The following is a 15916-nucleotide window of genomic DNA, read 5'->3' as shown; positions in this document are numbered from 1 at the left end:
CATTTGCAAAATAAGTCAACAGTCCTCGGTGGTTGCAGAGGAAATCAGTCATAGAAACATCGAGTAAATATACATTGAATAAAAAATGTTACCCATGGCACAACTTTTCACAGTAAAAACATATTTTTGGCATAATAATGTTTAACGAAAGATTTTGATTCATGGAAACTGGGTCGATTCAGCGAACACTTGACATTGTAAAGAAGGCGAAGAACCAGTTTCGCGTCTCACGATGCAACCTGATGAAATGACGACGGACTTGACAAGCCATTCTATCTATGCCAACGTAACGATCGAGGGAAATAAACGCAGCCAACCGTACAACGTTTCCGAAACTAAGTCGTCGTATTATATCCGATCGAGGAGTAACACTTCGCGTCGAATCGAAGCACAAAGAGAGATTCGAATGGGATAGAATTCTTTAAAAAGTCCCCATCCCTGAGCCGGCGTACGATTTCCATTGTCCCGGTTCTGGCATTCATACCGTCGCGTACAATAAACGAAGTGACTGACTTGACTTGCGAGGGGAAAACGGGCCCGGAAGTCGATGAAGAAACAATGGAAGAGGTTCACCTCGAGGACGACCAATTCATGGCTAACTCTCATAGTCGCGTATATATCAAGGGGCGAGCTTTGAGATCGTTTTATCCCCCGTATTTCCAGGCCTCGATTAGCTGCCAGTCGCACGAGATTTGCTCGGGTATTTTTTTTTTTTTTTTTTCCAATTTTGTTCAACCCATGAAATTACAGACAAAACTTTTCTCGCCGTGCCGTGTACAGCACGATTTGTAAAACATTCTGCCAGCTATAAAGCTCCTCCGAAGCTGATCAGGTGACGAATTAATTACCTGGACTGTGGCTACGAGGCAAAGAGATTGCGTGAAAACCTGTAGGATAAGTAGGAAGGACGACTGCCTGCAGTCTGAGTTATTCAGTTTACATGTGTTAAGTTTGAACACAGAGCCTGCTGCGTTTATCCCATGGAAGAAATGGGGGACCGTGTATTCAACGACAATCTACTAGGATGGTTGAAGTAATTTTACCCACTTTTATTTTTTCCTCGTCATAATCACACGACGTTTATTGTCAACTTTCGTTGCTGCATACTTGAGGTAAGAAATAGAAAATGAAGTCTAAAATGTGCGATGTTTCGTCTCTCTCTGGACGAATCGAGGGGGAAATGGGGCAAAGAGGAGGGTGAGCGGCGACGCGTCGAAGAAAGAAAGGAAAAGCCACGTTGGCCGTAAATATTCCTTGATCCCGTGCCGTTGAGTCGGACCGACGTGGTCGAAGTAAGAGTTCGAGGGGAGAAGTATAGAAGTACAAGGTTATATAGCTCCAGGGATAAACTGAGGACTGCGTGACCCGCAAGTTGACCAGCAGAGCCCTGGTGGATCCCCGCTAAAGTGGATAAGTTGAGTGGGTGGTGAATCGGACCGCGCGAGTTATCGCCGAGTGCCGGTCCGAGGGGTGGCTAAGTGTCAGGTGATTCACGAACGGATTTAGAACGGAGTCGCGAGGAATGGCAGCCACGATTTCGGTAACCCGAGGAGAAGCGGAAAGGTTCCGAAGAAGAGGTTTGCTGGGTGAGAAGGGCGAGAGATTCGTCTCGATGTTACACCGTTTCGACGATCTCTCGTTATACGTGAAAACGTCGGGTCATTCGACGTGTTTAAGCATCCCCCAAGCCGAAAATAGGGCCGACCGGGGGAATATAAAGCAATAAATTATCGCCGCGCACTCAACCCGCTATACGTCTACATCTGGTGCGTTACGTCACAATGATGGATGCTTTTAAAACCATATTCCTGTTTCTTGGGTACCCACCTCCAGACGGTGGTGAAAAATAAGTTGAGATAAAAAGGAACGAGCTGGAGAGAGAGAGAGAGAGAGAGAGAGAGAGAGAGTGAAAGAGTAAAAAAATAAAATAAAACAAAAAAATAATGGTTTTCATTAATATCGCAGCGGTTAATTATCTCGCCTCGTAATATATTAATTGGAATTTAATTCAGATACCGATCGAGTCGATTAAGATGTTATGCGTCCAGTTTATGCGTATTATGCATTCGTCTTGCTGCAACATATATCTTTCGCACTCCAGTTTTACATCACCTTTATACGCTCAACGATAATGCAAACAACCAAGCCATTATAGGCTGCGTGGTGCCAAGGATCGAGTTCCGACATTCCTACCACACCGGTTTTACGCGTCTTTCGTCCGCGCCGTGCATCGTGTTAAAAAGGCCCTAATCAACGGGCAAGTGTTACCCTCTGTAGCGGTGAGCTTGAGGGATCGTCAAAGTCGTCGGTTTCGCGTGTGCGACGACGAGCGACGCCGTCAATAATTCTTCCTCCACCCACATCCGAGGGTGTGGTCATCGCACGCCGCGGTCAGAGGTGCCGCACCATTATATCGCTTGTACATACTTATAATACCCGTTGCGTTACATCCACCTTCGAGATTTTCCACATAAGTGGTGGAATATTCAACGAGGGATTAAAATCTGTCCTTGGAGCGGAGGTGTGGCGTGTAAATAGGAGTATATGCAGCCGATATTATCGCATATCAATCAAACGGGGCTGCAGCAGCGGCCGGCTCGTGCGGATCGCCGTTGTAAAGCGATACGTATGGATTACACGCCAATCTCACACCTGTTATCGAATCAGCATACGACCAGCCGTACAACGCGTCACGTTCGACGCTGTCAAACGGGAAAATACCGATTCGGTTGATTTGTAATTATTCTGCGAGAAAGAGGGGAAAAAAAACAACGTAATAATAATCCATTTTGCAGCGTTACGACACGAGTTCGGCGATACGAATGATGGCTTATCGATCAATGCGACGGTGCGTTGCGATGAGGTCATTTTTCAGTCAAGTAGAAAAAAAAAAAAAAAAAATAGAAACGATCACCGTCGAAGTCTTCGAGGGCTGCGGGAGTCAGAATTGTCAACTTGGATCGCGGGCGAGGGTCGAAAATTGCAATAGCGTTTTGAGGAAGGGCGCGCGTCCTTCGTCGACAAGTGATGGCCGTCACGGTATGAATTTGTAATTCGAAAGCATTCAATTATTTCTGTATACGATTTTACAGGTGAAATATCTCGTCTGTCGCAACACGTCCGATGCCCTCGTTCTATTTTATTCCTCGACGCGCTTAGACCCGGTCACGCGCATACCGTATATTATACCTGTGTACAAGTCGAGACGGTAAATGACCATGCCGATTTAGGCTGAGAACGTTGTATAATGTACACGGTTTTTATGAACCTTTTGTCCAAGCTGCACTTGGTTAGACTTTATTGCCCAGTCAAGCGTTTGTTCTGCATGCATGCGATTCTCACGTTATATCTTACACAACGTATATACCTTAGATTCCGTGTAAGATAACCGTCTTTGTTTTGACGTTCGATTAGAAAAAAAAAAAAGAAGAAGAAGATGCGTTTCAAAATTCTTGCTACCCGTGACATGCTTCAAACACTTGTCATCGCGTTTGCAGACACACAAGTACCGATGCAATCTGTTGTTCGAAAGAAAGAGAAAAAAATTGATTTTCGTTTTACGAATCTTGAAAATCGTCGTAAAAATCGTCGGTAATATTCGTTATTGCCTTTGCTTCCGAGGAAAAAAAAATTCCTACAGGAACGAACTCGCATTCTCTTTCGGACCGAAAACAATTTAGCCAGAAACCAAAGGCATTGACGAATATTATCGTACATACATGCTTTGGTATCCGATCGAAGCTCGTGGTCAGCTTACCACCAAGTTTAAGTGAACTCCGAAGCGTTAATGTACCGAGATGTTTCGCGACCGGATCTCGGTAGTCTCGGCCCGTCTGCGGCAATTACCGCTCCTCGTGTATAAAAAAGCACGAAGTGGTCGATTAATAATTAATCGGAATTGTAATTTGCGCTTACAATATCACAACAGGTATTTATGTAAAACGATGAACGAGGAGTGAGGTGGGCGACGGTGATCGAGCCCACCAGCTGCAAGAACTCTTTTACAGCTTAGCACACGGAGCAAGGTCAGAGAGGCCGAACCGTCGTCGAACGGAAAGATCTTGCACGGCCAAATCCCTCCTCGATACAGGTAATTCTCTCCGAGTTTCGGACGGACAAAGAGACAAACGAGCCCGAACAAAGTGTCCCAGTCCAAGGAAATGTGCAGGAATTGCTCGCGCAACGCGACGAGCAGCTGCAATTGCGACTCTCCGTCGTGTCTGTCACGGCCTGGTTCTCTCGGTCGCCCTAATTCCCTCTCGATTAATTACCGTAGCCTTCGACACGTCGCGAGACGCGCAGCTTCTGCATATCGCACGTATCCCGGGGTACGGCGCACGAGTAAGGCTGCAACGGTTACGAGACGAGAACGATGGAAATTACGCAGTCGGAGTTGACGGTTTTAAGGACCTCGTCGAGGCTTAATCGACGGGTAAACGGCCCTTGCCATGGCTGTGCCAGATGCGAAGTAGCAATTGGCGAAAGGTCAATGCTGGAAACGATCTTAGAGCCGGATCGATATTCATCTCCAAATTGGATGCCGGGGTTGCCGTCTTCGTTTCGCCGTATCGTTCGAAATCTTGTAGTCGCTGACATTTCACTGGTATTTTTTCCCGAGATTTCAGCCGCAAGATTACAACTAACCTTCGCTAATTCACTCTGGACATTTCAATTCGATAAACACTTTCGATTCATTCTTGAACCGCTTGAGGAGGGCTCGAAACGCGGCGTCGTTAACGGGTTGGTTGGACGCGCCCCCTTTGCCTTTGCCTTTGTCTGCTACTTATGGGGGGTAGGGGGGATGAAAATGATACAAATTTGGTGTGACAAAAAGAAATAAAAGATAATGAAATAACGATAAATGAAAAACACAAATAATAAAATTTGGCGGTCAAATTGGTAAGTACGTAAATAAAAGCGTATAATGTTAACATTGTATAGATGTAAAAACCTGTCGCATGCCTGTTTTTGGGAGTTCTTTTTCAAAGAAAATGAAAACACTAGGAGCAATTTCAGTTTGAGGGCTTTATTGTTTGCGATCTCAAACCGTCAAAGCTGTGCCCCTCCCCTTAATGGCAATCGATTATCAAACCGCCGTCCCGTCGGGCATGGTTGTATCGCGTAGTCGAGCAACCTGTTAATCCGCTCATCGAGGGCTCGCTACGTGATATTATCGGGAGCTCGCGATCAAATGATTTTCTTTAAACGCTTACGGACGGCGGTTAGAAGGCTATTAAATTCGGGGGCACGGGTAAAAAGTTGACCTTGCCCGAAACCGGCGGTGATACATAGATTACGAAGCCGCAAGTCGAGGCATGGAATCGAATCGCAAACTGACCCTACGCCCCCAGCCATACGATCTGCCGGTCTAATCGGACTTGAACGTTCTCCAAAGTTGAAGAATCCACGATCTACGGATAGGTATCGACGCAATAACCAATTATATCTATGCCAACGTACCGACGCACGCACGCCCTGAAGTTAGCATTGATACTCTCACACGGTGCGCAGAAACGGTTGCATACACGGGTATGCGGTATATACCATATGTATATGTACATAGAGACTCCGGAGTCGCGGTAAAATCGGAGCGTGAAAGGAAACGTGAGGTCTCACCGGCTCCTTTGTGGCAATGCGCGTGCGCAGGCCGGTCTGAAGCATGCAGCTAGAACGTGTCACTGTTCCTTACCACCGTCGCATTTACGCCCAGAGATTACAAAAAATGTTGAATTGAAATTTTCTTTCAACGACAGGCGGTCGCAAATCACGACGAGTCGTTACGCATCCTGCACGCTGCTCGAGTGCTGCTTTTTACGGATGACGTGTTACTGAAAAATTCGATGGACACTTTGCAGTGTCGGGAGTTTCTCAATAGGTCGTGAACTTGAGGATACACGGGTATGTGTTACACGGCAATTTGGTGTTTTTGATATCGTTATTATTTACTTCGAGGATCAGATAACTTCTACTTTATGCTAATTCGGATTCTGAATTACTCTAGCCAAGGTTGCTAATTTATGCGTAGCGTGTTAAAAAAGTTTATTCGGACCGTTCGACGTGGCGTTTCATTACTACAACCGTGCCTACGAATGTTCGGCTCGTTGGCAAATTTTGGGTTCAGGCTTATAGGTATCTGGACCAGATTTTGTTCTAGTTGCAAAAATTTCATATGCCAAATAACTCGTCACGAGCTTCGCACACGTCGATTACTTATGCTCATGAAAGCAAATAAGAACGTATGGATTTTACCCGTGTCACGGTTCTCGTCATTTTTCAGTATGATTTCCTGTAATAAACGTGTAGAAACTTTTTTTACTCTCCACGCGGCGAAGTTTGTTCAGAGGTATCGTAATTATAGGTGATATAACTTGAGTGCGAATGGGTAAATATTACGCGATCTCACGTCCATCGGAATCGGTGCATACCTGTTACGTATAGTTATACCTATGCAGAGAGGCTGGCTGCGGAGAGGGAGAGAAAGAGACTTGATCAAAGGCACTCTCTTTCACACCTTCGACAGCCAGGCAAGTATGCATGACATTGACTGAATAGACCAATTTACCTTGAAAATCTGAGCCTCAAACACGCGGGTCCTTGCCGGTAAATATCGTCTTAATTATAATCCGGTGTGGGACTAGCGGGCCCTTTTAGATCGGCAAAAAAATAAAATCTATTTTCATCATTTTCGTCGTTAATAATTCCCTACTCCACGGGTTTCCTGATCACAACGCGTGATATTAATTTTCGATCGACGCGGGTGTACAGAAACAATTTCAGTTCAATACTCGGACACCTTGAACGGCGCGGAGGGTATTCGAAACCGATTAAAGATCATTTTCGTACGTTCTTGCGGGTAGGTGCGCGTTGTGCGAAACTCACACAATCCCAATTCTCAATTAGTCTGGAAGGTCTACCGGGAACGGGAATTAAAAAAGAAAAAAAACAATGCCAGGCAATAATCGCGGCAATGAAAATTAAAAAGCAAAATAGAAAAATAAACTAGCGGAAAGGCTCGGCGCTGTACGAGGGGTTCGACAAACCTTCGCCCTTGTCCCTAAGCCCTCGAGCTAATCCAGCTCGGACGCAATTAAACGTTCCAGCCGGTATAAGGCGAGCGCGAACCGAACTGTGCAATACAGCATTGAGCTTGACCGTCACCGTTCGGCCGCCCGAATAACAAATCTCGAACACGTCCGTGATCATTTATTCCGTATACCGATTAGTCCATGTTTCAAAATTATGTTAAAATTTTATCGTGCTTCGGTCGAATGTTAGCGAGCATTACTCGAATACCTCCCTATCCTAGGAGTAAATTATGTCAATGTCTTTCATAAAGGTTCTTTGAGCTGAACTTTGGCGATGCTTAATGCCTCGTTCTTATCTCTTGGTTTCGATCGTCTTCCTCTCCTCTTCGCTCGGCCTTTTTCGCCGCCAATTATACCGGCGAATTTTCTGCCAAACGGTGGTTTTGGAACATGCACCGCACCTACGTACCTATCGACCGATTGTCAGTTTCGCGGACTACAAATGTACAGGATACACATTCTCGGTCGTCCGGGTGCGCGGATGTGGGCGTGGAGGTGAGCCAAGGCCACGTGTTCTAGATAGCCTCGTTTTTTCTTCATTGTATATTATTTCTTAAACACACACACGCGCAGAGACACCCACGCATTCTCGTCACTCATCCGCTTGCGGAACCTGACGATACGACGAGTACTCGGAATCGCGATCTTCGTCGATGTAATTAGGAACGATAATCAGTCTTATTCTCAATCTATACGTTCGTCTTTGTTCGTAAAAGGCAAGAGTCCCACATCTAGCAAGATGATACCGCGCCGAAGGAACCCAAACGATAAAACAATATCGTACAATGACTAAATAGTCGAAGGGTCGCGTGCGACTTCCGGCGCTGTTTTTTTCTTTCCCCCCTTTATTATTCACGGGTTTTACTCATTTACAATACTCGGTTGATTGCCAGATGTGGACACTGCATAACTAACTATCAAGGCAGCTAATTATCAGTCTATCTAATAAACAACTATTTCGACATCCGACAAATTCAACAAACAAACTGATCGACAATGTCAACGTCACTGCTGTAGCGATTAAAATTTACAACCCGCTGAGAATAAATACTTCTTGCAATATGGTAACGAAATTTCTTGTCTTCAACTTGTAAATATATATTTAGATTTTACAAAAATCAACTCAACAATTAAATACCTTCACCGCACTGAAGTGTCGTGCAAGACAATACGGTGTCATTCCGTCGAGGCGTGGATAAGTTGTAGGTGTAGTAAGGCTTGAAGGAACTTGTCGATCGTTCCGACTGTTCCAGAGATCATAAATACGTTTGCACGATCGATCCGCGTGGCAACGCTTCTCGTTCTACCTGCAGATGGAACACAAAAAGAAAAAAAACACATCGAATTATCCTAGGTGACATCCAACGGTAGAACCGTCGACAGAAAAGTATTTCGGTTTGGTGAAGCAGCGTTTTTTCAGGACGAGGATCCCTGCCATGGACGGATTCGTTCGACACAGCCAGGTGGCATGCGACATAGCGATCGGAACTGTGCGGAATGTCTGCAAAAAGTCAGGCGGTGTATCCAAGGCCCCTTGGTTCTGTCCGCTAACAACTCGACTGTCGCTTACTATTAGCGGAGGTAATGTCGATTCAAAGTAATGCTTTATCCGTGCAACGTTACACGGATTTACGTGTGTTAAATCCACAATGCACACTCGTGGCATAATGTGTCACACGAAGGCGATCAAGACTCGATAAAACTGGCAAGCAACAATGTTGACGTACGTAGTCATCCGTGGTAATTATCGTACTACATATTTTGCCACTACGTCGTACTTCATTCCACACGTGTAATTCCAGGAAAGATGAAGCGTGATACGGAGATTTTTTCCCTGACAATTAACAGCTGATCAAAGGTCTCGAGTCAGTAGAAAAACTGATCTTGAAAGTATTGATGATAACTAATTTTGGAGGATCGTTGCAATGCAGGGGCGATGCTTAACGCATGAGGATGGTAGGAATTTTGAAAAAATCCAGTCGTTGGAGGAGGGATATACAAATTTGGTAATCATGTTAGGTTTCGCTCCAAAAGGCTAATGGAAAGAAGTATGCTGGCAGAGAATTCCTTACAGATATTCCATTTATTAGTAATTACTTCTTTTCAAGGCGTACGAGCTCTTTGATCGCAAAAAAAATCTCGATCAATTTGTCAAACTGTTACCAGTACGGCGTGATTGACAATTAATAAGTAGGTTCTAATACTTGCAAGGATGTTCTACGACGAGTTTCCCATTACACGTATATCAATCGTACTTACTTTGACAAACTCGCAGAATACGATGTACCTGGTAGAACGTAGGATTGTCTGAGCTTTGGAACAATTCTTTCACCTGCAATCGTATTATAAGCAGTACAAGATAAGACCTGATGGTTGTCTCTTAATTTTAAGTGGATTCGTGCAGTAACTGATGTCAAAATAATTAACATGCCTGGACAAACTTGAGTAGCTGGGGCCGAGTTGCCACACATCACGCAACCCATGAGCTTCTTTCCGATCTTGTCCTCGACCCTGATTTTGTTCCTGAGAATTAGCAACAAGCCGTAGCTTTTTAATTCCCAGTGATCTTCACAATCCGAAGATCGCAGATAATCCGCTGTATTTTTTCTCATCCATCCCCTATCGATGACCATCAAACCAAGACGGTAGCGCAACGTCATTTTAAATCAGTTCACACCTTCGCAGAAATGAACATGATTGACGGTAAATGAATGATTAATTTATGCCAAGAATTTTCAACGATCTCGCCGAGTGACCGACTGGCTGTCATAATGATGTCATAAATGAAAGCAAAGCTAATTTGTGATTGAGTTTAACTTTGTCAAGCAGTGTCTGATTAGCTTCTGTGTTCATGCTCGTCAAAAAGCTATAATACTTAACTCACGGGAATCCCTAACAACGCACGTTTCCATCTTCCGATAGTGGGGTGAACTAATTAAACAGGCCCGCGATGGTTTTCTCCTCGTTAGCACAAGAGAAAAAGATTGAAGAGGAGTTTTGAAGAAAGTAGCAACGGATATCACAAATCTTGTTTAAAGCTAATGTTCATTTTATACCTAAACATTAAGTTTTATATTCATTACATTTTTTAAAAATTAAAATTGTTTAAAAATGTGTAAATATGCGTATTTTGCATAAAAATAAAACTCGATGTATCTACTATATAAGAAAAAAAAAAAAAAAAAACTCGTGCTATATATTTATTCAACACAGCTACATAACTAAAAAAACAAAAAAGCATTATTACTTAAGGAGGAAAAGTTATATTTCCCAGGCACGAGTTAACACTGTGTAGTTTGCGATATGGAAACCTGGATAACGATTGGCGGTGAATAAAAAAAAAATAATCCCGAATACGAAAATGCGACACCCTAATTTCTGCTCTATACCAATCGTAAAGTACAAGTCTGGCTACCGAGCAACCGTCACAGAGAGTCTGTTCAGTTGTTCCGTGCTGTAAAGCGCATGCTCGATAAATCTGTAACTTTTTGCTGACAATGAGACGGAATCGGCAGGCCGTTATGTAGGCGATATACGCGCCTTTGTGTACCTCGCGATCTTTCGGAGGTGAGGAATTGCTGGTTTCTTTCTTGATTATTTTCCTAATTCTCCTGTTCGGAGTGCAAAAACCGACTCCAGGTCCAGCATCCGGTTGATAGCTCCGCACACGGACGCCGCACGTGATAAAAGCTCGGCAACAATGGCCTCAGACTTTACGAGTGAGAAAATCAAGGACCTCGCGTCCTTCCACCGGCGAAAAACCGCAACTGCTGGTGTAACGAAAGTTGGAGAAATAATAGTAGAATCAATTGTCACGTGCTCTACCCGCGGCTGCAGCTGATATTTCAGGTGGCGAAAAAAAAACGCCAATCCTGAGTAATCGAGCGTGACGCGTAGCAAGGTAAATAAACACCACTATTCCCGATACTAGCGCAGCTACTATAATACTATCAACCTGTAGCGTATCCTCTTCGTCACACTGTGCGGAATATCCGCCGTTCGCTTGCCTGCCCTTTTTGCCGGGCCTCGAAGCGATCTGGTTTTTTCCAACTCGGCTGTATAATACGCGAGGCCGGCGTAAAATTGTGCAATAGACGGAAGAAACCTGCGACGGAGAATCGACGCGATGTTTTGACCACCTGATCCTCCTCGATCGAAAGCGATCATTGAAGTATCTTCAGATATGTACGGTACCGCGTTCTTCCTGAGAAAATTACGATATTATATCGACGACAATTTGTAATACCCTAATTTTCATTTGAAGCCTGTCGCGGGGTGTGAATCACGTTGAACCTGACAGAAGGAGGTGGAGGTCGTTCCTTGAATACCGGTGCCATTACCAAGCTGTTGCTGACGCGGTTTCTCTTCTACACTGTGCGCAACTGTTCTGGTTCAAAACAGGCAAGTCAACTTTGAAGAGCTTGTTTAGCCTGATTTACATTGCGGAGCTACGTGCTGGTTAACCGGTGTCTCAAGTCAATTTGGACAATTTATTGACTAATCGGCCAGCTCAAAATTTGACCTCAGCGAGGATGCGTGCAAATTATCGCAAAAATAAGAGGTAACTCGACTCAATTTGTCGCATTACGTTAGACGTTAGTGCCTGCGGTGTAAAAAAAACGAGAACACTGCCAATGCTGAGTGTGTAAAAAATTCGCTTGCTTCTTGTAAATAGTGTAATTAACGTTCAAAGCGATATGGATCAAGTGGAAAAAGTTTAAGACTCTGAGCTTCTCGTGTAAATTATGGGAGACGCGATACCGGATACGATTATACTTGATATTGTCGACGATAAGATCGAGGCGTTCGTGAAAAAATCCTTGGATTTGATAAAACCTTAGATTAAATCGCCCGGAAATCGATAGAAGCGACGAAAGTACCAAGCTTCCAAGTCTGCCAGAGTGCGGAAGAGCTTGTTCGAAGATATTTTTTTTTTTTTTTTTAATGCATACATTTCTCAACGACGCCTGTTGCTTAATGTCGAATAACCAATAAGACACCTATGATTTCAACACCATTTTTTGTTTCTTCCTTATAATCCGAACTCGTTTTCATACTTCCTGATTTCGATCGCACGTGCTTACACGTCCGTCTGAAATCAAAGAAAATTCTCTAGCTACCTCCAACAATTAACAGCACAACGATGCTTAGTCACAAATAAACAAAGATCTTTCAATGGGCGTCGCTGAAGCGCAACGATGTATTAGATTTAAAAAAACGAGCGTTATACTAACAGGGTTTTTTACCATGCAGATACAGCACCGAACCCGCAGGCTGCCCGGTTTTATGAAGTGGAACAAACGACGTAACTTGCGTAATGCTTCGGACACTCAATTATCGATGGCAAAGCCACGGATACGACGCGACAACGCCGCTTTTGCTCGGGCATGGATTTTTGTCCGTTATTACCCTGTATGAATTTTTCTTTCCTTGGTTTCAGGCAAAACTACTCAGGCTCTGGGCCAAGGTCCGTTAGAAAATTTTATAACCAGGCTGTGGGCTGTGTCGTTAAAAGCGATTTTACAACTCTCGGGAATTACATAAACACATGAGGTTCGATCCGCAGCGGAGAATATCGTAAATCATATTTCACCGGGCTGGTTTGATTCAAATCGAGCATTCGCATGCATACGTCTAATCTCACGTTTCTATTCGTATACACAATCTTCTCCAAACGTGATCGCGTCATGTGATCCACAGCATCCGAATATGCTTTGAACGATACGTTTTTCACACCTGACATTGACTCTCTGGACCATAGCAAACGACTCCAAGAACACTATTCGTCCGTCAGGTATGAAACGCCGCTCAACGAATTCATTCAGGGATTACCTTACCAACTCAATCGAACCACGTCCAAAGTTGTGTGTCGTCGTGCCGTTGCACGTGAGAACATGTACGAGTGCCACACACGCCATCGATTTATTGCCAAGGCAAGGATTTACTGACAACGTGAACGTCTTTCTCTGTTTCCCTACGGAGAGTCTCTCTCTTTCTCCCTCTCTCTTACTTTCTTTCTCTCGTGTTTACCACGTCCATCGAAAGCACTTGAAGTAAGCTGGTGTTGCTGTTCTTAGCTCCATTTTCAGTCTCCCTTCTGTCGGTATTCGATTTTCGTCGCTTTACTCCGGAATAGTTCTCGTTTTGATTGAAATTTTTGTTCATGTACACGTTTATCAGCTTATGGTTCGTTGGAACATGTTTACCATAGTAACCGGGGCAGTTGTTGGAATTTTTTCGTTCTGTGCGATTCCCTTTGGATGCTTTATATCTCGACGATTCAAGAAAAAAGGTGAGCTCACAAAAGTGTTTGGTTACGTATCTCCTTCGATATCTGCTATTCGTCCGTTCTCAACCACTTTATTCTATCTCAAGGACACCTGCGATTCATCTTTTCACTGTCATCAAACTATCGTTGAGTTTTACGCTTAGCGTCGAAACGTTGGTGTTCGGTTTACTATTTTTGTTTCTTCATTCTTGCAGTTACTTCTAAGACAGCCATAAGTATCAATTCGTGAAATTTGCATAGCGATACGATTTAAGCCGTTGCGGGATCGTTGAAGCTATTAATTTTAGATGATTTGTTACACGCGCTAAAGTTGACTGGTCGCATAAACATTTATACGAAATGGTATGCTAAAATCATAAAGTGTTACGGCTGTAGTTTCGTTATGCGGGAACAAGGATAAAAAAAAACATTGATTTATTCTCAGTCGTGAAGAAATGCAACTTGAGAACATATTCAGATCAGAATTGCTTAACAATTCGTCCTCCGGATCGACCTCGCCGTGACCTCTTTCCTCCACCTCAATATTGAATTCTCTCACCTTCCCGCAATATCGATCATTACGAAAAGCCGACTGACTCTTGAACGGTGCGATTTCTGCCGCAGTGATAACCCCTGAAGAAGTTCCGAACGGTTCCGGGTCCGGAACGGAGGACTCGTCATCGGCGCGAAGGACAAACGAACGATGCTCGGATTCAGCTGTTGTCTTGAGCCCGGTAATAGTCGCGCAGCGCGCGGAGATGTCCTCGAGGTCCATGATAGAAGTGAGGGTGATATTCGGGAACGGCTCGAAGAGGCCCCCAGAGGACGAGAGTCAGGGATACGCCAGCGCCTCGGGATCTCCGAAGGCCCTGAAAGCGAGGAGTGACTCGTCCTTGCGGCATCCGGCGACCCGGCCAGCGACGAGTCGCCGGGAAAATGCTGCGAGTACTTCTCTCCCCCTGCAGTTCGAGGGCGAAACGGCAGCCGACGACACGACCAGGCTGGAGATCACGATATCCGGAGGATTAGCGGGGAACGTCGCGCGCTTCGTCGAGTTCAAAAAGGACCTCGGTACCTCGACCTCGACCCCGAATTCCCGGCTATCCGGAGGACTTCCAGAGCCGAAGAAGCCCCAGACGAAGAGGCGAAGGCATTCCAGTTTCTGGAGACGTCCCTTCGGAAGTCGCAACGAGCAGTCGGGGGTCCTCGAAACGAGTCACGATGCCGAGGTTTCGAACCCGGAGTCGATTTCCGTGAACGAAATGCGCTCCAGGCGTAATTTGGAGTCACAATTGGACAGCTACGAGGCTGTTAAATCCCCGATCGAAGAAGTCCCTTCGTTCGAGGCGAAGCCTGCCGAGCCTTCGGCATCTTGTAAGGAAAATCGTAAAGGGTGTAGTAGTAAGTGGGGACTACCCGCTCGATTTTTGGAAACTCTTAGTGAAGCCACGAGCCTTGCGACTCTATAGACGCGTGAAATTTCCAATTCGTCATTGATGAACCAAACGTTTGCTCAGACTCTTTTAGCGATTGACTGAATTTGGTTTTATTCTTTCTTTCTTTTTTTAAACAAATTTACACGATTTGCATAGACATTTTACTACTCGTACCGGTATAACGGGGTTCATATTCTACTCGGCTTACGGCTGTGCACGTCATTTTTATTCCATTTTATTCTGACGAATGAATTGTTTTTACACTCTTAACCAGGGACCGACGCAGCCGTATGCCGAGCCTCAGCGATACATTCGTGTCGTCGTGAAATTGATAGATGTAGGTAATACAGTAGGCTCGAGCAATATGCGCAAATAATGAAGTGAAATCTCAGAATTCCAGCTCTTAAGGTACTTCCACGTTTTATTATTAAAGTAACTTCCATGAGTTCAAAGCGTCCGGTTAATTACTGCTGAAAGTTTCACTTAAAAATTAATTTCTCCCATTTTATGTTTTCAAGTTGTACCATCATTAAATCGAATATTCAAGTTTTATGATATTGTTCAACGGTGATCCGCAATAAAGGTAGTGTACGGAATATTCTTCAATAAGATCCTCCTCCCCGAACAATGTGAAACCGATTCTATTATACTCATTCTAGAATTAAGTTGCGAGGATCAATTTCATGGAAGCAGTTATTTTCATCGATAAATACGATTATTGTCCGACTACTCCGACATAGATTATCAGATCTGTGATCCGCTTCGCTCTTGATTAGTGTCTCGATGTGTCTGAATACCTTCAATTGCTGTCAATGAGAAATGACATCATTCGTTAACCGCATTCATCAGTCGACATTCATCAAAATGCGAGTATGTCTTTTTTTTCATTTCAACGACGGGACCGGCAACGAGTATGAATTCAAATAGTTGATTTGCGATGCCGCTTGTTGACTTGCGAGTGATTAGCGTTCGTTACTTGCAACTGTAAACTTCTCTACGATATTCACGCTGTTCTTCGAAAATTTCGCCACATGCACATTACCACACGTACATTAACAAGTTAGCTTACGTTTTTTTTTACGTTTCATCGACTCAGTTTATCGTTGGTCGCCCGACGTTATCATTAT

The 15916-nt window shown here is 44.3% G+C and overlaps 1 protein-coding gene across 6 annotated transcripts; it reads left to right on the top strand.

Moving 5' to 3' along the window:
* The first annotated feature begins 10867 nt into the window (after positions 1-10867).
* On the top strand, positions 10868-15424 carry LOC124212114 (uncharacterized). Of its 6 annotated transcripts, none has more exons than XM_046611881.2 (4): positions 10868-10986; positions 11047-11270; positions 11350-11486; positions 13978-15424. In XM_046611881.2, the coding sequence occupies exon 4, from the start codon at positions 14112-14114 to the stop codon at positions 14820-14822; it is 711 nt and encodes a 236-aa protein (XP_046467837.1). In that variant the 5' UTR covers positions 10868-10986; positions 11047-11270; positions 11350-11486; positions 13978-14111; the 3' UTR covers positions 14823-15424. The 6 variants fall into 6 exon arrangements, with proteins under 6 accessions (XP_046467837.1, XP_068989752.1, XP_068989751.1 ...); XM_069133651.1 differs by having other exon boundaries at positions 11047-11275; XM_069133650.1 differs by lacking the exons at positions 10868-10986; positions 11047-11270; positions 11350-11486 and adding exons at positions 11523-11646; positions 12847-13018.
* Positions 15425-15916: the final 492 nt, after the last annotated feature.

Source organism: Neodiprion pinetum, chromosome 2 (assembly GCF_021155775.2).
Source record: "Neodiprion pinetum isolate iyNeoPine1 chromosome 2, iyNeoPine1.2, whole genome shotgun sequence".
NCBI lineage: Eukaryota > Metazoa > Arthropoda > Insecta > Hymenoptera > Diprionidae > Neodiprion > Neodiprion pinetum.
This window is presented reverse-complemented; position numbering and strand designations above follow the sequence as displayed.